Source organism: Juglans microcarpa x Juglans regia, chromosome 4D (genome assembly GCF_004785595.1).
Source record: "Juglans microcarpa x Juglans regia isolate MS1-56 chromosome 4D, Jm3101_v1.0, whole genome shotgun sequence".
Classification (NCBI taxonomy): Eukaryota; Viridiplantae; Streptophyta; class Magnoliopsida; order Fagales; family Juglandaceae; genus Juglans; species Juglans microcarpa x Juglans regia.
This window is the reverse complement of record NC_054600.1, coordinates 2,016,352-2,040,526: the sequence shown is the minus strand read 5'-3', so window position 1 is coordinate 2,040,526 and position 24,175 is coordinate 2,016,352. Positions and strand designations below refer to the sequence as shown.

The 24,175-nt window shown below is 38.8% G+C and overlaps 4 protein-coding genes and 1 non-coding gene across 15 annotated transcripts; 3 read left to right on the top strand and 2 right to left on the bottom strand.

Moving 5' to 3' along the window:
• Positions 1-1,008: 1,008 nt before the first annotated feature.
• Positions 1,009-6,870, bottom strand: LOC121259571. Its single transcript, XM_041161202.1, has 2 exons — positions 6,649-6,870; positions 1,009-2,010 (listed from the first exon to the last, which is right to left on the bottom strand). Exon 2 carries the CDS (start codon positions 1,984-1,986, stop codon positions 1,009-1,011), a length of 978 nt encoding a protein of 325 aa, XP_041017136.1. The 5' UTR covers positions 1,987-2,010; positions 6,649-6,870.
• Positions 6,871-8,195: 1,325 nt separating this feature from the next.
• Positions 8,196-13,311, top strand: LOC121261370 (kinesin-like protein KIN-14S). Of its 8 annotated transcripts, none has more exons than XM_041163705.1 (15): positions 8,196-8,329; positions 8,476-8,559; positions 8,839-8,874; positions 9,112-9,180; positions 9,567-9,637; positions 9,733-9,829; positions 9,925-10,188; positions 10,285-10,564; positions 10,964-11,125; positions 11,328-11,543; positions 11,636-11,673; positions 11,770-11,933; positions 12,018-12,131; positions 12,251-13,153; positions 13,218-13,311. In XM_041163705.1, the coding sequence occupies exons 1-14, from the start codon at positions 8,323-8,325 to the stop codon at positions 13,076-13,078; spliced, it is 2,430 nt and encodes an 809-aa protein (XP_041019639.1). In that variant the 5' UTR covers positions 8,196-8,322; the 3' UTR covers positions 13,079-13,153; positions 13,218-13,311. The 8 variants fall into 8 exon arrangements, with proteins under 8 accessions (XP_041019639.1, XP_041019637.1, XP_041019636.1 ...); XM_041163703.1 differs by having other exon boundaries at positions 9,513-9,637; XM_041163702.1 differs by having other exon boundaries at positions 9,507-9,637.
• Positions 13,312-14,099: 788 nt separating this feature from the next.
• On the top strand, positions 14,100-16,067 carry LOC121260875 (probable microtubule-binding protein TANGLED). Its single transcript, XM_041162934.1, has 4 exons — positions 14,100-14,318; positions 14,580-14,722; positions 14,849-14,904; positions 15,078-16,067. The coding sequence occupies exons 1-4, from the start codon at positions 14,238-14,240 to the stop codon at positions 15,848-15,850; spliced, it is 1,053 nt and encodes a 350-aa protein (XP_041018868.1). The 5' UTR covers positions 14,100-14,237; the 3' UTR covers positions 15,851-16,067.
• Positions 16,068-16,853: 786 nt separating this feature from the next.
• On the bottom strand, positions 16,854-23,534 carry LOC121260874 (mitogen-activated protein kinase kinase kinase ANP1). 4 transcript variants are annotated; one of them, XM_041162930.1, is made up of 17 exons: positions 23,121-23,534; positions 22,590-22,631; positions 21,693-21,758; positions 21,506-21,616; positions 21,352-21,432; positions 21,208-21,273; positions 21,003-21,085; positions 19,806-19,887; positions 19,630-19,733; positions 19,390-19,429; positions 19,164-19,223; positions 19,004-19,053; positions 18,698-18,920; positions 18,370-18,606; positions 17,946-18,280; positions 17,787-17,854; positions 16,854-17,379 (listed from the first exon to the last, which is right to left on the bottom strand). In XM_041162930.1, the coding sequence occupies exons 1-17, from the start codon at positions 23,415-23,417 to the stop codon at positions 17,276-17,278; spliced, it is 2,049 nt and encodes a 682-aa protein (XP_041018864.1). In that variant the 5' UTR covers positions 23,418-23,534; the 3' UTR covers positions 16,854-17,275. The 4 variants fall into 4 exon arrangements, with proteins under 4 accessions (XP_041018864.1, XP_041018863.1, XP_041018867.1 ...); XM_041162929.1 differs by having other exon boundaries at positions 21,196-21,273; positions 23,121-23,533; XM_041162933.1 differs by having other exon boundaries at positions 18,698-18,842; positions 21,196-21,273; positions 23,121-23,533.
• LOC121261750 lies at positions 21,931-22,033 on the top strand. The gene has a single exon (XR_005939974.1). It is a non-coding gene; the product is annotated as a U6 spliceosomal RNA (small nuclear RNA).
• Positions 23,535-24,175: the final 641 nt, after the last annotated feature.

Below are 24,175 nucleotides of genomic sequence, written 5' to 3'. Positions count from 1 at the left end.
TGAAGATATTTGATTAATTGATTTTTTTGTGCTCTTCATTGCAGCCAAATATTTCATATCCATTTCAATATGCAATTAGCCCTCTAATTTCACTTAATGCTATGACCTCTGCTTCAAGCTCAAGAGTTGTTGAAAAAAGTAAAGAGGCCACACATATTTTAGGGAAGCTGAAGCGATTGTCCCCCCACAAAGTTTCTGGCATTTTAAAAAGTGGGTTCAAGAAAGAAGACAATTAAGTCTATGTTTATTTCTGAGTTTACAAAGCATATGTTCAAACAAGCAGACAGAAGCATCCACTAAACTATCAACTTATATGTTACAACAGGGTGTTTTGGATTTGGGCTCAAAATTATTTAGCAAATTTCTCAGCAACCAAAGAATTGATGAGCCTCCCACCCAAAAACAACTTTAGAGTACCTGACTTTATAAGCAAGTAACCGTATAGAGTACAAAACAAAAACACCAAACCAAACAAAATTACAAGAAAAGAATTGGTAAGCTCCAACCCACAAACAACCTTAGAGAGTACATAATAGAAACATCCAACAGGGAATAATCTCTTATGCAATTGCAATAACCAATTCCAATGGTAAACAGAACACTTGATTTAAACAGGCCACAAATATTAAAATTAGTCCAAATCTATAGATATACATAAAAACTTAAAAATAAAATCAACAGACATACTAAACAAAAAAATTTCAAGGTCCATGCCTCACGAGTTGTCCTTCCCTTTACCCCAAAGGTTGTCTACACGCATTGGCCTTCATCTACAAAAAAACTTGGGTTAAAGATAAGGAAATCGAAATGAATAATGAGTAATTTTTCAGCAATGGAAATCGCTCGGGTTATAGGGTTAGGGTTTTGTTTTGGTGTGTGAGATTAAGATGGGTATTGAGGTTAGGATTAACAGAGGTCACATATGTTAGGAAGGAGAAGGGGCGTCGATGGTATATGGGTTAAGGAGAAGGGGAAGGAAAAAGCTTCGAAGGAGAAGGGTGTTAAACATTAGAGCATGTTAAACATTAGTTTGGCTAATTGATTCATGAGCTGTTGATAGGTTTCGGAGGAGAGTCCTGGAATCGGGCTGGACGAAGGACCAACTGGAACCGGGTTGGAAGCAGCGAGATGAACGGTGGCAGAGGGAGGTTTCCCGAGCAGAGATGGCCTTTGGGGGTTGCGTGGTTCACGGCCCGGGGGGTAGCCGATAACACGCCAGCAGCGATTCCGTAGGTGGCCATCCTTTCCGCATTCGGTGCATTTGAGAGGTGGCCGTGGATGAGGGGAACTCCGAGCAGCAAGAGCAATGTTTTCTGGGTGGAGACGGGATACTTGAAGAAGCCTCTGTTGTTCCTCTTGAAAGAGGATGGAAAAAATTTTATTCAGAGATGGAAGAGGGTCAGTGGCAAGGATTTGGGACCGAAGAGCAGCGTAGGAATCATTGAAGCCGAGAAGAAATTGAAAGACACGTTCATCTTCAGCCCTTTTTTCCAACGTAGTGGCATCGGTGAGGGGTTGGAGATTTCCCAACTCATCCCAAAGCTGTTTGATACTGTTGTAGTAATCGGGTATAGAGAGTTGGTTTTGATGAAGGTTGGATATTTCTCTTTTAAGATGGAAGAGGCGAGCATTATTTCCATGGCTAAAACGAGATTCGAGATCAAGCCAAACATCTCGAGGATCATCGTGATAGTCCAAGGAATTGGCTAGGGAAGGGGTGATTGTGTTGAGAAGCCAAGTTAAGACCATGTCTTTGGTGCGGCTCCATTGGGCATAATCAGGGGATGTTTTAGCAGGGGCATTGAGAGTGCCATCAACGAAAGAAAGCTTGTGTTTAGCGTTGAGTGCACGGCGAATAGCACGCTGCCATTTTGGAAAATTGTCACCGGTGAGGAGACCGGAAACCAGAACAAGACTAGGAGAATCAGAGGGGTGGAGGAGATATGGGGAAGAAGATGGAGGAGGATCGGTGGTTGAGGAAGCCATCGGCAAGGAAAGGTAAGTCAGAACCTGGTCAGAATATTAGTCTCCATGATTCTCGCATCTCCATGATTCTTGCACATCCCACCAATTTTGCTATCCAATATTTGATTTATTTGTAACGGCACTATTTGATTCATATATCTTCATTGAGAATGATTTACAAAAATATACAGCTATGTACGGTGATGCTTTACATGGAAAGAAATCAAATAGTGCCGTTACAAATAAATCAAATATTGGATAGCAAAATTGGTGGGATGTGCAAGAATCATGGAGATGCGAGAATCATGGAGACTAATATTCTGATGTGCTGTAATATGTTAAACATTAGTTTGGCTAATTGATTCATATATCTTCATTGAGAATGATTTACAAAAATATATAGCTATGTACGGTGATGCTTTACATGGAAAGAAATCAAATAGTGCCGTTACAAATAAATCAAATATTGGATAGCAAAATTGGTGGGATGTGCAAGAATCATGGAGATGCGAGAATCATGGAGACTAGTATTCTGATGTGCTGTAATACTCCCCCTCAAGTTGGCGCATGAAGATCCGTAATGCCCAACTTGTGAGATAAGTGATGAAATAGATCAGAACCCAATGCTTTGGTGAAGATGTCGGCAATCTGCTCGGAAGAAGGAAGATGAGCGGTGGTGAAAAGACCCGAACGAAGTTTGTCACGTACAATGTGGCAATCAATTTCAATATGTTTGGTACGCTCGTGAAAAACTGGATTTTGAGCAATGTAAAGGGCAGATTGATTGTCACAATAGAGAGTCATAGGGTCTTTGTGAGAGATGCCAAGATCATGAAGTAGCTATTGAATCCAGATGAGTTCACATGTAGTGACGGCCATGGCACGATATTCAGCTTCGGTAGAGGAGCGAGCAACAGTTGTTTGTTTCTTAGTACGCCAAGAAATGGGACTAGAACCAAGTGTGATAAAGAAACCGGTAGTGGAGCGACGAGTGGTGGGGCAACTGGCCCAATCAGAATCAGTATAAGCACGAACATGCAGATCATTAGTGGAAGGGAAAAAAATGCCTTGGCCTGGAGTGCCTTTAATGTAACGAAGAACACGTGTGGCAGCAGTCATGTGCGGAACCCGGGGGGCATGCATAAATTGGCTGAGAATATTCACTGCAAAAACAATGTCGGGTCGGGTAATGGTGAGATAAATGAGTCGTCCAACTAACCGTCGATAGGAGCCGGGATCAGGAAGAAGATCGCCATCAGTGTCGCTGAGCTTCAAGTTTTGTTCCATAGGAAAGGAAGCAGGGCGAGAACCAAGAAGGCCGCTATCAGTAAGAATGTCCAGGGCATATTTCCGTTGATTAAGAAAGATGCCAGAAGGAGAGCGAGCAACTTCAAGTCCAAGAAAATATTTGAGAGGGCCAAGATCCTTGGTTTTGAAGTGAGTGGAAATAATGGTTTTGAAGTAGGTAACCTAAGAAAGATCATTGCTGACAACCAAGATGTCATCAACATAAACAAGAACAATGGTGAGGTTTGTAGCAGTGATCAAAGTGAAAAGGGAATGATCTGCCTGAGACTGAACAAAACCTGCAGTAAGAAGAACAGATGTTAGTTTAAAAAACCAGTTACGGGAGGCCTGCTTGAGGCCGTAGAGGGATTTCCGTAGACGACAAACCCGTGTCTCCCCCTTAGGACAATAACCGGGAGGAAGTTTCATGTAAACTTCCTCATCAAGGTCACCGTGTAAGAATGCATTGTTAACATCCATTTGGTGAATAATCCAATTTTTGGCAGCAGCGAGAGCAAGAACACAGCGAACTGTGGTCATTTTGGCGACTGGGGCAAAGGTTTCATGGTAATCAATGCCTTCAACTTGAGTGTAGCCTTTGGCGACGAGGCGAGCTTTGTGACGTTCAACGGTACCATCTACTCGTAATTTGGTCTTAAAGACCCACTTGCAACCAATGGGTTGTTTACCAGGAGGAAGTGGTTCAAGAGTCCAAGTAAAGTTTTCCTCAAGAGCACGGAGTTCAGAGGACATAGCTTCACGCCAGTGAGAGTGGCGAGTAGCTTCTGAATAAGAGGTAGGTTCAACAGAGGCAGTAAGGGCAGTTAAGAATGAATAATGAGCAGGAGAAAAACGAGAGTAAGAGATAAATGTAGATAAAGGATGAGAAGTACCTGAGGACTGTGCAGCGGTTGAAGTAGCAATGGACTCCGTGGGTATGGTGGGACAAATATAATCAAGGAGATATGGAGGTCGGGTGATAGTACGGCGTGGGCGAGAAGCGGGAGGGATAGGGTCGGGAGATATGGTGGGAGGAGAAGTGTTAGGAGAAGTAGGATTTTCAGGTACAGGTAAAGGGAGAATGATGGAAGTAGACTGAGGTGGAGACACAAGAGTTTGGAAGGGAAATTGATTTTCATGGAAGGTAACATCACGGGAGTAGAAAATGACATGTGTGTCCATATTGTATAACTTATAAGCTTTGCGGTTGCTCGGATAACCAAGGAAGACACAACGCGATGCACGGGGTGAAAATTTATCGCGATGAGCAGTAAGAGTTTGAGCATAGCAAAGGCAGCCAAACACTCGAAGATGTGTGTAGATTGGTGGAGTATTTAGAAGAATTTGAAAAGGAGTTTGATTTTGAAGAGAGCGAGTAGGGGTTCTATTGATGAGATAGGCAGCGGTAAGAACACATTCGCCCCAAAATTTGAGGGGTAAATGTGCCTGAAAATGAAGACTGCGGGCAACATTCAAGAGATGTCGATGTTTTCGTTCCGCAACACCATTTTGTTGAGGAGTTTCAACACAAGTACGCTCATGAATGATGCCATGTTCATGAAAATAGGTTTGTAGATTTTGAGAGAGAAATTCTTGGCCATTGTCGGTGCGAATATGTTTAACGGTGGAATTAAATTGATTTTTGACAATGGCAAAAAAATGCATTAAATGACTAAAGGTTTCTGATTTAAAACGCATTAAATAAATCCAAGTGGTGCGTGAAAAATCGTCAACAATAGTCAAGAAATAATGTGCTCCACAAATAGAAGCAGTGGAATATCCACCCCAAATATCACAATAAATTCGATTAAAAGGAATCGTACTTTTAGTAGCTTGAGTTGGAAAAGGCAAGCGAGTATGTTTAGAACGAGCACAAACATCACAATAAGAAACAGTACAAGGACTATCCAAAATATTAGGAATAATAAAACTGGAAGGATGACCTAGACGTTGATGCCATAGGGTCTTATTGTCAAGGGTGTGAGCAGAGAAAGCAGTAACTTTTGATGGCCGAAATATATAAAGTCCATTGCAAGCTTCACCCGCTCCAATCAGCCTCTTCAATTGAAGGTCCTGAAAAAAAAGTGTAGAAGATGAGAAAATTGCAACACACGGTAAGTTATTAGTGAGTTAAGGGATAAAAAGGAGATTATAATAAAAGAGAGGGACATAAAGGACTTTGGAGAGGATGATATTTTCGGACAGCTGAATGGTGCCAACGCCTTCAACAGGAATCACAGCACCCGTGGGTAGCCGAATCTCACGGCTCGAAGAAAGGGGATGAAGATGCAAAAATGATGATCGGCAGTGGCTCATATGATCACTAGCGCCACTGTCGATTATCCAATCAGCATGGGGATCGAAAAGGGAAGGGTTTGAGAAAGAGTTACCAACAAAATTTGCCGTGGATGGAGGGGTTTGTAAGAGATTCATGAGCTGTTGATAGGTTTCGGAGGAGAGTCCTGGAATCGGGCTGGACGAAGGACCAACTGGAACCGGGTTGGAAGCAGCGAGATGAACGGTGGCAGAGGGAGGTTTCCCGAGCAGAGATGGCCTTTGGGGGTTGCGTGGTTCACGGCCCGGGGGGTAGCCGATAACACGCCAGCAGCGATTCCGTAGGTGGCCATCCTTTCCGCATTCGGTGCATTTGAGAGGTGGCCGTGGATGAGAGGAACTCCGAGCAGCAAGAGCAATGTTTTCTGGGTGGAGACGGGATACTTGAAGAAGCCTCTGTTGTTCCTCTTGAAAGAGGATGGAAAAAATTTTATTTAGAGATGGAAGAGGGTCAGTGGCAAGGATTTGGGACCGAAGAGCAGCGTAGGAATCATTGAGGCCGAGAAGAAATTGAAAGACACGTTCATCTTCAGCCCTTTTTTCCAACGTAGTGGCATCGGTGAGGGGTTGGAGATTTCCCAACTCATCCCAAAGCTGTTTGATACTGTTGTAGTAATCGGGTATAGAGAGTTGGTTTTGATGAAGGTTGGATATTTCTCTTTTAAGATGGAAGAGGCGAGCATTATTTCCATGGCTAAAACGAGATTCGAGATCAAGCCAAACATCTCGAGGATCATCGTGATAGTCCAAGGAATTGGCTAGGGAAGGGGTGATTGTGTTGAGAAGCCAAGTTAAGACCATGTCTTTGGTGCGGCTCCATTGGGCATAATCAGGGGATGTTTTAGCAGGGGCATTGAGAGTGCCATCAACGAAAGAAAGCTTGTGTTTAGCGTTGAGTGCACGGCGAATAGCACGCTGCCATTTTGGAAAATTGTCACCGGTGAGGAGACCGAAAACCAGAACAAGACTAGGAGAATCAGAGGGGTGGAGGAGATATGGGGAAGAAGATGGAGGAGGATCGGTGGTTGAGGAAGCCATCAGCAAGGAAAGGTAAGTCAGAACCTGTTTTGGCCTGATACCATGTTAAACATTAGTTTGGCTAATTGATTCATATATCTTCATTGAGAATGATTTACAAAAATATATAGCTATGTACGGTGATGCTTTACATGGAAAGAAATCAAATAGTGCCGTTACAAATAAATCAAATATTGGATAGCAAAATTGGTGGGATGTGCAAGAATCATGGAGATGCGAGAATCATGGAGACTAATATTCTGATGTGCTGTAATAAAGGGAGACGAGAGACGCACAAAAGAAGAAAGTGGAAAGGAGGAGAAGAAATGAAATGGTGTGTTTTGACTTTAAATGAAACACACTGTTTAATTAAAGATAAATCCCGCCCACTGAAGCAATTTTCATCTCCCATTGTGATACTCCATATGATATGGATAAGAGTAGGTAATGTAAAAGATCTTATATTGCTTAAAAATGAGAAGTTTTTACTCTTTATAAAGTTTCAATGAAGTTTCAATTGTATCATTGATTAGTTCTTTTGGAATATAGGCCATGTGGTTTGGGCCTTCCATTGAGGCGTTACAAATGGTATCAAAGCCTATTCCAACGAGAATTGTGAGACTTGAGTCGTGCTAGCTACAACAAACAGGCCCGACGAGGACGTCGAGAATTTAAGGGGGGTAGATTGTGATACCATATATGATATGGATAAGGGTGGGTGGTGTATGAGATCCCACGTTACTTGGAAATGAAAAATTCTTACTCCTTATAAAGTTTCAATATGGCTTCAATTGTATCATTGACTAGTCTTTTTAGAGTATAGGCCATATGATTTGGCTTTCTATTAGGACGTTACACCTTTCCTACTACAACGTTAAAATGAAACACATCGTTTCATTCAAATGACCTGGCGAGTACCCAGCGGTTGCACAAGCCGATTGCAAAAAAAATTTTTGAAAATTACTTGTGTTTATGTTATCTAAGATTTTTCGATACTTTTTAAGAAAAAAGAAAAGAGATATTTTAATGATGATATAAAGTGACACATATAGAGATAATAATGTAGTATACAACATTAGTAACTATTAGATCTACTCTTTTCTAAAGAGAAAAAAGTAAGCTTTAGATTGATGGATAATGCTAGGCTGCCGCCCAGCAATGACTGTTGGGCGTGCCCCATAGCCTAAATGTCACTTTTTAATTTTTTATCTTTTATATTTTTCATATTTTTTAAACATCTTTATATATTTTTTTAAAAAAATACATTAATACAATAATATTTACTTTCTTAACCATTAAATAAAAATAAAAAATAAAAAATAAATAAAAATACATGAGCAATAAAAATAAGAAGACAAATTCATGGGCACACTATCATTTTCCTTGGATTGATAGATAGTGCAACCAAGGTAAAAGGTGAGATGGACAATTTGAGCGGGTCGGGGCTCTGGTTGACTACTCGGGTTGCCCACTCTTTCCAAACCATCAATTATGGTAACGCTCCAGAAAGTTTTATAGCCGTTAGAAATAGCTCCTCTAGATTTCAATCCAACGGCCCACGCTCCTCACAATTCAAACTTGAATTCAATCGTAACCTTCCGTCTTCGTCAAGCGCTTAAAACACCACCTCTCTATCCCTCGCTCTTTCTAGCTCTCGCAGATCGTCGCTCTTATCCAGTCTCTCTCTGCAAGATTAAATTTTTCCCTGATTTCTAAGCCATGGATGGTACTCTCTCTCTTTCTCCCTCTCTGTCCCTCTTGTGTATATACATATAAACGTGTATGTGTACTTTCTTAGTGCGGTTTATTTCTTCATATATTTTTTCTTGATTCAATTTTTTTATTTCCCAAAAATCGGTGTTTTCTACTCAGATCGAACCGTGGAAACTCCTTCAGAGAACTGTAATTTCTTCGCTTCTAGTTATGATTTGAATCCTTCGTTGCCATCTGCTTCAGGTTCAATTATCCTACCTTTTTTTTCACTTTCGTTTGTCTTTTCCTTTAAATTTGCAAAGGAAAGGAACTGAGATAATTGTTGATTTTTAACTAAAGCCCTTGCGGATGCGTTGTGTGAAACAAGTGTCTGCCTTCTTCTGATTCTTTCGTTATTTTATTAATACCTCCTCTCTCTCTCTCTCTCTCTCTCCCCCCCCCCCCCCCCCCCCCCCCCCCGGGTTGTTTAGTCTGTTGAAATTCAAGATTTTTTATTTGAGGTTTATCTATTTTTGGTTTCAGTTAAAACCCCCCTAGAGGATTCAATTTCTCGCTCAGGTTCGTTCTCCTCTGGTTATTTTTATTTTTATTTTTTAATATTTTCAGAGTTCAATAATATGTTAACTTCAAGATCCACTTCAATTCAGATCAAACCCAAGAAACTCCAACCTATGAAAAAGGTTAGGGTTTTTCTCGTAATCTGATTCAGATTTTTTTTATTCAAGAAAATGGCTTACTTAGCATGAAAATCCAAGAAAATGTAGAATTAACGTGTTTAGATTTTATTTTCTTCAGAACATACTCAAGAGATTGAAACCAGCCAAATTCTAGAGACTGAAACTAGCGAATCAGGCATAGATAAAGGTTTCTCTCTCTCTCTCTCTCTCTCTCTCTCTCTCCTTTCGATTATTTGATAGTGCGTCAAATTGGGGTTTCAGATTCCAATAACCTGCCTTGACATTTAACCCGTCTGTTCGGATGCTGAAAGAATGGGAAACAAAATTCTATATTATATGTTATATGGCCCATAAATTTAGAATTTCTCCAATTTATTGTGCTAGATGAAAGTTGAGTGGGGATTAATTCAAATTCTTTAAATCATTTTTAGTATCTTTTGACCAACTAGATGTAGCAATTGGTCTCCTTATGTGGGTTTTATTGATTATGTGGGCTTTGCAATTTTGCGTTAGAAAAAGTTGAGAGAAGTTCCAATTTTACGGATGAGAATAGCTTGTCAAATGGAATACAAGAAACTTCTCCAGACCAGGGGCAGACCCTTCCTATATTGAAGAAAATAATTGATTTGAGCACCAAAGTGCAGGTAAGCTTTATTCGCTGCCAAACTTGAGCCTTTATTTTTGTGTTAAGGATTTGCGTTGGTTGCTTTATCAATGGCTTCTGTTCTTCACGTTTCAGGAACTGAAGAAAGAGTACAGTGTCCTATCTGATCAAGTGAAGCTTACTACAGATTCCTTCCCTGGCCTTGAAGTTCTCAACACTCTTGGGCTTCTCAGTGAGCCTCCAATACTGATTCTTGAAATCTTTGTCCCATCCTTTTTCTCGATCCAATTGTAACTGGCTATCCTGCTATTTTTTGTGGTATACTAGGTACTGAATATGAACTTTTAAAGAAAAAGTATGTTGAAGAATCATCTGAACGCAAGAGGCTCTACAATGAAGTAATTGAGCTTAAAGGCAATATCAGGGTCTTTTGCAGATGTAGACCTTTAAACCAAACTGAAATTACAAATGGGTGTGCTCCTGTTGTTGAATTTGACTCAACTCAAGATAATGAGCTTCAGGTCGTTTGCTCTGATTCTGCAAAAAAACAATTTAAGTTTGACCATATCTTTAGGCCTGAAGACAACCAAGGTACCTGCGAAATCTTGGCAGATGGTGTTACTGGAAGATCTGTTGATTGATTTTAATTGTTTGAAGTCTTTAATTTTGGGTTTTTACAATATGCAGAAGTTGTTTTTGCTCAAACTAAGCCTATCGCAACTTCGGTGTTGGACGGTTATAATGTCTGCATATTTGCCTATGGACAAACCGGAACTGGGAAGACATTTACGATGGAGGGCACACCTGAAAATAGAGGAGTTAACTACAGGACTCTAGAGGAGTTGTTTCGGATTTCTGAAGAGAGAGGTGGAATTATTAGATATGGATTGTTTGTGAGCATGTTAGAAGTTTACAACGAGAAGATACGGGACCTACTGGTTGAAAACTCCAATCAACCAGCAAAGAAGTGAGTTCCTCTCTGCTTTATTAGTTACTGACTATGCCTTGCAACATTTGAATCACACTGCCAATTTGATTTTTATAAGCTCTGGTGCTACCAAATAATATATTTCAGTGCTAGATGAAAAAATTATGGATAAGAAATTGGGAGACGATTACCATGCTTCAAGCAATTGGAACGGAAGAATGGATGTGAGAGTTATGACCAACGCTTAATTGGCAGCCATATTTTCCTAGCGATATACCTCGTATATAATATGTTTCTATTCGCTTTTAATGCAGAATAAGCTTCCTTTAAGTACCCCCCCCCCCCCCCAAGCCCCTGTTTATATTGTTTCTCAGAAATTAATCAAAGAAATAATTCAAAAGTTGCATGGTGTTAATTATTTTCCGTACATGGATGAAGGTTGGAGATAAAGCAAGCAGCAGAGGGAACACAGGAAGTCCCAGGACTAGTTGAAGCTCGTGTTTATGGTACCGAGGATGTTTGGGAGCTGCTGAAGTCTGGAAGCCGAGTCAGATCGGTTGGCTCCACCAATGCTAATGAGCTCAGCAGTCGTTCTCACTGGTGAGTCGTGTACTCCTTGTTACTTCATTTGCTGTTTCCAAACAATTTAAAACAAAAAAAATGAGGGAAAATGTTTTCAATTGGATTTTTTCTACAAATTTCGGTGGATTTTGAAGTTGGGATATACAATGGTATATATTATGAGATTTCCTAGTTCTCCTTGTATTGTAGTGTGGTAATGCCAAAACTGTCTTTACTGTAGCTTGTTAAGAGTGACGATTAAAGGGGAAAATTTAATAAATGGACACTGCACAAAAAGTCATCTTTGGCTGGTAGACTTGGCTGGTAGTGAGCGTGTGGGGAGAACTGAAGTTGAAGGTGAAAGATTGAAGGAATCTCAGTTCATTAACAAATCTCTCTCAGCGCTTGGTGATGTTATTTCTGCCCTTGCATCAAAAACGGCTCACATTCCTTACAGGTCTCTCTCTCTCTATCTCTCCCCACACACACATGCGCACATTTATCAATCTTTTATGTACTTATGATATCTCGTATTTTTGTTCAAAACAGGAACTCCAAGCTTACTCATATTCTGCAGAGCTCTCTAGGTATTTTGTCAGTTGTCATGGCATATTAGTTAATTGCAACTTCATTTCTACATTCTTTCTATTTCAACCCCATACCAACTAAAGCTTGAATTGTAGGGGGAGATTGCAAGACCCTGATGTTTGTCCAGATCAGCCCTGATGTAGCTGATCTGGGAGAAACTCTTTGTTCCCTGAATTTTGCCAGCCGAGTCCGAGGAATTGAGAGTGGACCTGCTCGCAAACAGGTGGACTTTAACGAGCTCTTCAAGTACAAGCAAATGGTATGAATTAGTAAGTCACGTTTTGAAACAGTAAGATTTTCTATTGTGGTTTCAATTTGTGCAACTAAGATTTTCAACTAACAGGCAGAAAAGCTCAAGCACGATGAGAAGGAGACAAAGAAATTGCAGGATAACTTGCAGTCTTTGCAGTTGAGGCTTTCTGCTAGAGAACATATCTGCAGGAATCTTCAAGAGAAGGTATCAATGTTGCAACCTCTGATTTAACTAAGCACAAGACAATGTTGGACTTCTAAGCACAAGACAATGTTGGACTTTCCTATTGATTCTTGACTGGTTTAACACTGAGTTTTCAATAGGTTCGAGACCTTGAGAACCAACTGGCAGAGGAAAGGAAAACCCGACTAAAGCAGGAAGCTAGAGCTTTTTCTGCCGCTTCTGTTCAGCCCTCAGCGTTGCCATCTTTAAAACAAGCAGGACAGAAGTCTATCACACAGAAAAAGCCACCCTTGGGGCCTTCAAAGCTGAGGTTGCCACTTCGAAGAATTACCAATTTCCTGTCGCAGCCATCTCCCATACCGCCTAAAAAGACCAGCAAAACCACTTCTATCATCCCAGCGTCAGGAGGAGGCAAAGAAAACATTACTACAACAACAATGGCAGCAACGAACGCCAAAGGCCTTATGAAACCGAGACGGTTCTCTGTTGCCGTGAGACCACCTCCTCCTCCTCTTTCATCAACAACAACAGCAACTCAGGTTCTTCAGCCTAGGAGACGAGTCTCCATTGCCACCCTCCGCCCAGAACCCAGCTCTCAGATGTCAACGCCACTCCACACCTCCACCTCGCGATTTAAAAATGATAGCGCAATGGGCCGGCAGTCATTTGTGAGGGACCCACGGAAGGCAAGGTATTCAAGGTTGTTTTCTCCATTGCCAGAGTCGAGGAGTAGGGCAGCAGAGACAACACCAACCGCCATGAGGAGCAGCAGCAAGTTCATGGGAAGTCCCCCAACACAGGCCGGTTCATCCAAATTGAGACATACAACAGTTGTTGCACTACAACGGAAGGCATTAGTGTGGAGTCCGCTCAAGTTGAGAAGCTTGAAGAATAACAGGAAGCCCTCATTGTTGCCTTCTCGATCCTCCACTGATATTCAATGTAATCCTCCACACATTACATACTGAAAACACCCTGAAATCACGAAACCCCTTTCCCTTTCCCATAATCTTTTTCCATTTTCTTTTGGGATGTATGCTTCTTGCTTGCTTAATCTCATTCATGGTCTCAATGAGATTCCAAGCATTTTTTTTTTTTTAAACTTCCATGTATCTCCCCTATTGCTCACTTAGCGTGCAAGTGGTTGTGTACCTATTACTACCTAATCAAAATCTTGCAGGAGTTTTCAGTTGAAAGAAAATTCAGAAGCATGAAATATTGTGGCACAGATATAACTTGCGTCGCCAGCTGAACTGACACGCGAGGAGAAAAAACTAAAAAGAGCGATATCGGCGGCAGAATATAATGAAAAAGTTCTTTAAAATTTGCGACACCATGCCAATAACAAGTTAGCATAAGTTTTGAACTTCACAAAAAGAAAAAAGAAAAAACAATTTAAGTTCACTGGTTAGTATAGTGAAGTATTCTCACTATTTATTATTTATTATTTATTATTTTATTATTAATTTTTACTTATTTATTATTAATATATAATATTTTATCATTATTTTTTTATTATTATTCATAGAATAACTGAGAATACTTAAAAATACCTCATTTACCAACCAACTCACACGTAACTCAAAAGAGGACGAAGAAATTTAAAATAAAAGTAGCCTAGTTTGTCAAAAGAGTTTTGCTACACAACCGAGTAATGTTACACAACCTCCTCAATCTCCACATACCATATTTTTTTAAATTTTTAAATTTTTTAATATTTTTTTTTTTAAATTTTTTTTGAGTTTATTCTTTTTAAACTAATTTAATTTTTTTATTCATTATTTATATATTAAATATTTGATAAAAAAATAATAATAATTAAAAAATATGTGGTGTATGGAAGTTGTGTGAATAGTAAAAAATTGTCTAGATTTTTATTGAGTTTTCCTAATACAAATTAAAAAAGACAAAAAAAAGTAGTGTCGGAGTTTAAACTAGTAGCCGTTGGGCATATACATTTCCCATGATACGGTCGACCGTTGGAACAAAATAGATCGAGTTTATGAGGAGAGAGAGAGAGAGAGAGAAACTGAAAGTAATTGATTTCCAATCTCTGGGTATGGGTATTTAGAGAGATAGAGAGAGAGATCTTTGGAACCCACTTCGGGTTTTCTCCAGTACTACAAAATGGTTGCTAGAACCCCACCAAAACGGAAGAAAATGGCAGCACCTCTCAATCCGGTTCTACTCAGAGAAACTGTAAAGAAGGTATTCCACCGTGCTCTCTGATAAATCATAAAACAAAATCGTTGTGGTTTCTTGGTTCCTTGAAAAACCTGGGGGAAAGAGCAGAAAATTCAGTCTTGGTTATCAAATTTAGTAATCGTTGTGATTCGGATCAATGGAAAGTTCATCTCCATTAAACTATATAAGTTTGGAAGTTAAATTTTTTTTTTTCATTTCCTTCATTTTCTCATCTTCCAATCATCTTCAAACTGACGGGTTTCTGTGTTTTATTGATTTGTGAAGGTGGAGATGTGTATGGCTAGATTGCAGGAGCTACAGTACACGGTGGCAGGTGGGACAAAGGTGATCTCAGGAGTGAGTCTCAGCCCTCGAAGTACCAGAGGTTATCTGAGGACTAGTCTCAGATGCAAGCAAGAGTCTGTAAGGTACACTGGGAGCTGCGTCGGTTTTGTTTGTTTATGTGAAAATTTCAGCTTTCTTTGATCTTCTCATTATTTTCTTACGCAATACACAAATGAATCTTCTCTGTTTCTTTTTTTCTTTGATTTAAGGATCAAGAACGCTGCTTCGAAATCTCCCGCGGGGAAGTTTCCAGCTCACTCAGGAGGTCTCTCTCTCTCTCTCTCTCTCTCTCTCTCTCTCTGTGTGCATAACAAAAGGGGAAAAATAGTTCTCTTTTTTTCACGGATTTTCCCAAAATTGTAACTTGGACGCCATTTGTCTTTTATAAAACCAGGCGAGGACTAATTCGATTTGACAACCTTACTGTTTTCTAAACAGGTGAGTGGCAGAGAATGTCATTACCAGCAATGCTTGTAGGAGAGACAGTAGGAGAGATTCTACAAGCAAGCCAATTTGCTAGGGAAATAGCAGCAGCAGTTGCTAACAAAACCAAGAAAACAACTCATGATGATCCAAAAACTCCAGTAAGTCGTCGGAGAAACCAGAAGCCACAACTTGAAAACACAGAATTAAGAACTAGAAGAAAGAGGGAGAAGCAGAACAGACTGCAATTGATTCGTTTGGAGTCTGATTCACCATCACTTCAAAGGGCTCGATCCCGAATCAACTTTAAGGTTTCACCTCCAAAGGTTAGAGAACTGGGAAAAGAAAATAACCATTGCTTAGCAAATAGGGTATCCCCCAGGAATAGGCCATGGGTTAAAAAGACTGTTCTATTCCCCAACCCTTTATTCCTATCTACAGCCTCTGCACAGCAACAGAAGTTTTGCAAGACAAGGTCTCCCATTATATCAAGAAACAGACAGACACCACATAAGTTCTTAATCAAGTCTCCTCCATCGGCTTCTTCAAAGTTTCAAGTCAAGATCAAGAACCCAACAGTGGTGTCTCTTTCTCCCACAAGGCATAAAAGCTTGAGCCAGAGATCACCAAAGATGTCAACTGCTTCCAAATTGCGTCGGTCTTTCTCTCCTTCAAGACTGGCGACCAGATTGGTGTCGCCGTTGAGGAGCAGAAAAGTTGTACAGAAGAGTGATGGGCTAATAAGTGGCTTGAGAAACCGTCCAACTTTGTCATCAATGCGATTCTGAACTCAAGTGGTATATGAGGGGGGAACTTATTTGAAAGCTACTGATTTCTTTTGAGGCGTTTGGTTTGTGATACTGATACACTTTCTTGCTGTCCATAGTTCCATTATTCTTTTTCCTCCTTCGTGTGGTGTGAGTTTGTCCAGTCCAGTTTGATGTTCTTGTACAAATTCGCAAAAAGAGTTACCAAGATCTCAATAAGTCGTGGATTCTCTCTTTCATTCTCAACTTGAAAGTAGTTATTATTATTATTATTATTTTTATAAAACAATCATTATATTTGTTAAAGGGGAGAAAAAATACCAGAAGACAAATTGGTCGAGCTCTTCTGTGATATGAACAGTGAAACATTTTTCATGTGAAGGTACATATGTACATGGACCCCCCGTTTTCCAAGCAGTTTATAAACTGGTCCCCGCAGGACTCAGCCATTCAAAAGAATCAAGGTGATCATCCCTCCATGATTGGCAAACTATGTATGTGCAGCACATGTTAGCTTGGATGTATGTGAGGACTCTTGGAGGAGATGGATTGAAAGGATTTATAGCTCTCCAGCGAGAGAACAGAGAGAGAGAGGAGGAGTTTGTTTTGGTTGATAATGTTAAGAAAATGTCACCTATGCCAAGAATTGCATTGTTTTTTAGAAGAGTAATGCTACTTATCATCACATGATGTTGCATTATATGATTGAAGATAATTTATTCTATCTCACTTATGAAACCGAGAAAATGGATGATAAATAGATTTTTTTCTTTTTAGAAACATTAGGGACAACAGGTATTTTTTACTACAAGGATTTACAAAGTAAAATGGAAGTATCACTTGTTGTCATGGTCAAGCCTGCGTTATCACAAAAGAAAGTAGCAAGACATGTTTACAATGAATATTGTTCTTTTATCATCTCCAATCACACAAATTTGTGTCAAAATTTAAGTATTTAAGTAGTTGACTTATGAAACAATATTAAATGTGACACATCAACCAACGTGCTTAGGATGATAAAGTCTAAAACAAAGAATAACATTGTTCAATTTATATAATGGCTATTCTGTGTATAAACTTGAGTATTCTACATTAAAATTACAATTTCTATTCACTTGAGACGAACTTCAGAAAAGAGAATCCATTCTCTCATCCCCACAACAACCAACCAACAATACAAAGGACGAAATTTATCCCCCAAACCTTACCTTCAACAATGCTCTTTACATATAACAATAACAATAACAGACACTAGGCTGGCCACCGATACTGCAAGAACGCATTCATGGTATGAACAGTAATTGAATAGTATGAGAGATGCGTCATTGCTGTATTCATAAAAGCTCGCAAACTGGCAACACTAAGTATTAGTTTACCACTCAGCCAAAACTGCAGCTCTTGCATTGAACTCCTGATGAGAAAGTTAACACAAACAATGATACAAACTTATTTTCCTGGAGATGCAAACCTTGTCCGCTCTCTCGGCCGATTTAAAGCTCGATCTTTTGGTGACGATGTTTTCCCTCCCACACCTGCTTGGCGCATAATCTCTGCAAAGTTTGGCAATCACAAATTAAATATGTAAAAGAGATGTTATGCATTGTGCACATGGATTTATCCAATAGGTTAACTTCAGCCAGACTAGGGTGCATCTATTGAAACACAACACCAGGCCGATTTTTGGAGTCATTCAGCCCAAAAAAAACACAACAAAACTTATCAGTGGTCAAGACGGTACCCCAAAGGTTCTATTTAAATAATAAAAAATCAAGAAAATAAAACTCAGCAATGGTGTCTCAGAAAGTGAAAATGGTACACCAAGTACTAGTGAAGAAAATAAGGTTACTAAGAAATTACAGTAAATCAAAGAATCAAAAGTCCACAAAACATTGGCTGCTATAGGAACGATATTTAACTCACATTTGAAACTATATGAGGCAAGGTAAGAAATAGTTACCTCGTTTTCTCTCAAGCTCCTGGTCAAGCTCTTCTTTCCACTTCCTCTGTATCTCCGAAAAGCTCATACTGTGAGTAGCACAGTATAGAATTTCAGATTAGGCCACAACTGAGAATCATACTGAGGCAATCTAAAGAAACCACTAACTGGTGAACAAACCTTGGGCTACTTGGCTCTTGCTGAGCATCAGCTAAACGCCCTTTCCAATCACTAAGTGGAGGTGATGGGACGTCCTGTGTACTGCGATCACTTGCATTGCCAATATTTGACGCACACCTGCTATTATTTCCTGGGCTTCCTGTGTTAAGAGCATCAACTGGTGGAGATGGAGCACCAGTTGAGCCTTGACTCGGTGACCTGCTTTTTGGGGGCAATTTCAAGTACTTTGGAGTAGTCTCACCATGCGTTGTCTCCACAAAACTTGGAGAGCAAGCTAACAAACTGTTATTAAACTCTTCATACAGTGGCGTTTGGAGTTTCTTCAGTTCAAGAGCCTAACAAATGATTTCCAGTTCAACACCCAACAATTCAGTACAAAATAAAAACATGACAGCTATTTTTTACCTATAACTAATAACAGTACCTTCTCATCCAAAAAGGCTCTAATTTTTGACTCAGTAAGTTCATCGTCATCCACGGAAAGTGTATGTCCACAAGGAAAGGAAAAATCTTTGTCCCCATCACCAGAAACTCCAGGGTGGCCAGCAGGCTCAGAAACTCGTTCATCAGTGTCGAAACTTGTACCTCTCTTTTCAGATTCTGGCCTTCCATCCAATTTGCACCCCCATTCATCAGATGGCTCACATATGGGGTTGAAACTCTAATGAAAACAAAATAAATGTAAACAAATAATTCCTAATTTCTGAAGTGCTCATAACAAAGTCCAACAATAAAGACATATAAGCAGTTACCTTAAAGTTCACAGCCATCAAAGAAGAACTGGGCTGGACTTCTCCCACTATAAAATCATCTTTGTCAATCTGACACATGTCATCATCACTGTTGTTCATTTCCCAAATACGTTTATTTTCTTGGGACCTCTCAGGATATTCAGCTCTGCAGTGCAGACTATCCAAATTACAAAGATCTGTTGGACCAGGGCAGGTTGGCATTTTACTGGAAACAAAGTTAATGCTATTGTGAAAGAGATTATAAGCCCAATATAGGGTGCTATCCAAACTTTTAAATTCAGAAAAAAACTAAATTGCAAAACGTACGAGGTTTCAAAATTTGTGGCACATGACGGCAAAGGGGTTTCAGAGCCTTCCTGATGGTGGCAAAAAAGGTCATTAAGAAAATTGTTCAAAGAAATGCATGGATAACATATTTATTTGATAGGTGAGTATAAATAACATGTTAGCGTTGAGCAGTACTAACCACAACAGAAGTACAAAGAAGAGGAAGAGATTCAACTTGTTTGCCAGTTATAAAAGGATGCTGCATAACAAAGTATAAACCTCAGTGATATATAACCATTAAGTGGTCAAATTTTTGGCAATCACCAGAAGCACAAGTTTGCAGTAAAATGAAAATTTTGCAAGAGATACACTGCAGCCTACAATTTGGCAATTAATTACCAAGAAATGATAAATGTTAAAATCACCTGCAGCAACTCAGAAGCAGAAGGCCTAAAATTTGGTTTCCTGCCATTGGATTACACATCAAAGATATTATTTATTAAGAAAAAAAAGAAACTAAAATCTTTAGTTGTAATTCTGTCCCTCTCAATTATTTTGACTAAGTAAAAGAAAGTGTTTGAGTGCAACACAGATTTAGGAAACCCTGATTCAGACCAAAACTATTGGAGTGAAAGAAGAAATTGAACACAATCAAAATTACATACTGTTGCAAACATTTAAGTAGGAAGTCTTTTGCTTCAACAGAGAGATGTTCAGGGGTTGGTGGATTAGACTTGGCAGTTCCTATATGATAGAAGAGAGCAGCAACCTGAACAAACATGTTGTTACTACCATGTATGGGAGAACACCTAGCAATTATACAATCAAACAGAATGGATACCTCTTGGTACTGTTGGCTCCAAGGAGGCTTTCCGGTGGCCATCTCAATTACAGTGCATCCAACACTCCATATATCAGCAGTGCTAGAGAGTGTTCTCATACAGTATCAGTAAAACACCCATAATAAAGAATATAAAACCCATAAATTGGACCATCTAAAACTAAAAACAGAATTACAGATGCAGTAAGCATGACCAAAAATCAGGGCAGTGTGCATGCATAAGCTAATAGGATACTACTCAAATAAAACAACTCTTTGGAATGGAAACAGAGGCTAACTCAACAACCTCAACTCCCCTGATTAGCGTGCATTACACAATGAACTTTCAGTTCTGCTTATAGTTAAACTGGTAAAGTGGTTTTCCGAAACATTGGTTTATCAAGTCTATGGGAGACAATATACAGAATATTTACAAACCTTGCTATACCACTCTTTATGAATCATGTAAAACTTTTGCGATCTCCTTTGTGTGAAAAAGAAAAAAGTGAGATAGATAAACCATTAATAAAAACAAATTTCTTGGGTACTATTTCTAGCAGGACTTTCTTGCTCTTTTCTCCTTTGTTGTTTAGGTGTACCTCCCGTGTACTCCATGTGTACTTGAGAAGCACCCTCATAGCTCTCTCGAGGTGAGATTATTAAGTTACTTATAATAAAAGGATTCTTGTGTGGGGATATAGTTATAGTGTCAATAAAAGGTTATACTTGAAGTGATAGCGATACACTTGGCGTTAAACAACTCTTCTCAATGTAGCACTTCGGATGCTCTTTCATGTATGCTCTTAGATATGCCATTCTAAATGCAGACGCTTTAACAAAAGCATCATTGACTTGGGAGTATTCAGGTAAATCAACGCCTTTATTCTTCCTCATAATGCTCTCATGCATTATTCTACATCAATAAACCCTCATGCTAAAAACTAAAAATGACAATGAAAAAACAAAACAAAGAAGGCTGCCATGATCATATCCACATGACCAGCAAATGAGCTTTAGCTAAAATGGTACCTCCTCACCTGTTCTAACAGGATGAAGAATGTAATCGCAGGTTCAAGACACGCCGGGTGCATGTGTAATTTAGCAATAAAAGAAGTTCTCATGACCAACTTCAGGAAACACCATTTTCCTAAGCATATTGAAAATAAAGTAGCATGCTGCTAATCATTTAGACATCAAGAAGGTTCCAGTTGTCCTTACAAGCTATGCCCAGTCTGGAGAATGACTTCAGGAGCCATCCAATATGGTGTACCCTTCATAGACTTGGCACCTGATACAGTAGCCTACACTAGGGTATATCTCTCGCTTAGATGGTATATACAAAGTATGATTGTTTCCACAAATAACAAGAGTATATCTAAATGGAGATTGAAAGGAAAGACAGTATTAGTACCAGCTCAACAACCTGTTTGGATGCACCAAAATCTGCAAGTTTAATGCATCCTTTATTATCTACAAGAATATTCGCACCCTGGAATAAAGGAAATAATGAGTTGAGGAAAATGGATGCTTTTTCACATGTATTTCCCTAGCAGGGTAAGAAAGGCACCTTAATGTCCCTGTGCATGATTCCATTTTTGTGCAAATACTCCAGTCCTAATAACAACTGCTTTGTGTATGTTCTTATAACCTGCTAACAAATTTGACCCTAAGGTTTGCATTTTAAACACCTAATTGTATAATCTGAGTCAGAAAGAACTTACAGCCTCAGGGAAAGGCCCAAATTTCCCCAGAAGTGAAGAGATAGAACCACCAGGCACAAATTCCAACAGAATATTCAAAGTCTCTTCCTCCCTCACCGTACCCAAATATCTCTAATGAACACAAAGTACAGTGTCAGAAGAGTGACAGGCATCATATATTTAATGAATAACAGCATATCATACTCACAACAATGTTTTGATGAGAGAGGTTTTTGAGGAGCTTCACTTCTTCCTCAAGCTCCCTGATGTGGGCCTACTTGTAACATTAAAACTGGTATTCATAAATCAATATTGGATAACCAAATAAGAAGATCAGTCATCACAAGTTTCAACATATTCACAACATAAAAAGACCTTATATCTCGAACTCCATTTGGCTGCTGAAATATTTAATTGATAAAAGGAAACTAGAAATGAGAAATCTGGTCCCTTTGGGGACTCCAATAAAAATTTGAACGATATAGAGAAGATTAGCATGGCCCCTGTGCAAGGATGACACGCACAAATCGAGAAATAGTCCAACTTTTACCTATCAAATAAATGAGAAATCTGTACTCCTCAACATGCTGGACCAAGAAAAATGAAGGTTTCTCAATCGATGAAATAAAAAAATATCACAGATGACGACATAAGGTATTACTCAATATCAATATTTTATTTTCAGATGTAATTTGTATCTCATATTTTCACTCCTATATTTTTCTGCTTCTCTCCGCTATTTTGTTTTTTTTATCAGTAAAATACTTGGAAAACTTCTCCCCGCTATTCAAAGAGTTAAGAGGTACATAGCATCACTGACATTTATTAGGATAAAAGAAAATAATCCTATGCTGAACTCTTGTCTTCAATTCAAATTTTGAAAACAAAAGGGTTATGCAATATAAAGTAACAACTCCTTAGTTGATAAAACTCTCATATTTTGGAAGAAAACAATATGAGGCATAAAGTTTCAAAAACTGTTTTATTTGAAACAAAGGGCAAAAAGAAATAAGTCACAAACACGACAAAATTGATGTCATAGTCATAATCTAAGCACTCGATATTATATTCAGCAAGATAAACATAGAATTCTTAAAATCCAAACCTGGGCTTTCTCCTTTGAAGCACTATTTGCTGGAATCAAAACCTGGAAACGAACAAACACCACAGCTATATCAGGATCCCAAACCCAAAAGTATTTAAAACCCAGAAAGACCACCAAGAACCATTTTATACTCTTAACTTCAAAGCAAAATTAACCAAAGATTAGAATCTACATGGGGAAAAGCCAAATTGATAAAATCCATTAAAATCGAAGATGGAAAAAACTCGAAATCAAAATTCAAAACTAAAATAGACCAAAACCCATGTCGGCAAACTAGAAGAAAACCCAACCAAGCTCAAAAACTGAAAAATTAATTATAAACCAATACAGAGCCACGAGGAAATAGAAGTCAGAATCGAACTCCCAGATCTAAAATCAACCAAAAGCCAGATAAAATAACTGGGAAAAAACCCAAAACCACCCACCAAAACAAAAATGAGGCAAAATCCAATATCGACAAAGAAACCATGAATCACACTCTTTGAAGAAAATTAACATCCCAAAAACTTAAAAAAGAACAAGAAAGATGACCTGCTTCACTGCTAGTAGCTCTCCGGAATCAAGATTCATGCCCATGTAGACGTGACCGAACGCGCCGCAGCCGATCAACTCGCCCTTTCGCCATCTAATCGGTGGCGGTGGCGGTGGCGGTGGCGGAGATGGTTTGTAAAAGACTCTGGATTTGCGAATGCAAGAATTGATCTTGTCGACAAGGGTGGTTGGAGCAAATGGTGATGGCGACGGTGACGGTGACGGCGATTCATCATTTTCTGGTGGGGCTGTTCGGAATACAAGTGATCGGCGGACTGATCCAAATATGTCTTGCATTTGAGAGGGGGAGAGAGAGGGAGATATTCTTGGATTCCTGTGGTTTCAGTCAGTGGGGAAGAGTGAGAAAGCGAGAAGAAAGAAAGAAGCAGAGGAGGGAAAAAGGTAGAGGAGATTATTTTTCAAAAAATAAAATAAAAGAAAAAAAATATGAAATATAGTAATGAATGGAATAATCTTTTCTTCTCTCTCTACAATGAAAAATAATTTATAAGCAACTTCTAATACAAATTATAATTTTTATTCCAATGGAAAAATATTTGAATAGAAATAAATATTGTCATGTTTTTTTAAAACTCGAGACGCCTGACTTGTAAATAATAAAATCTTAGGAATAGTATATTTTCACAATTCATATCAACTCATCTCATCTAATTATTATAATTTTTTCAAATTTTCATACAAAATAAAATAAACAATTTAACTTTTTAAAATCTCAAAACAAAAATTAATATTAAAAAATATATACTAACAACATTTTATTCAACTTTTAACTTTAATTTCAACTTATTTAATTTCATATTATCTCATCTGCGATAACAAAGATACCTTAATATTACATTTTATATATAAAAAAAAAAGTATATCACAACTTAAAACATCACTAGTAAACTTATGTGTAAGCTCAAGCAGTATAAGAAAATTGTCTATTTGCGATCAGTTATTTTCAGTAAAATGATTATTTCCAGTTAAAATGAATATGTTTTCGTCATAAATAATCTATTTCGTCGCAAAAAAAATGGTCACAAATACCTATT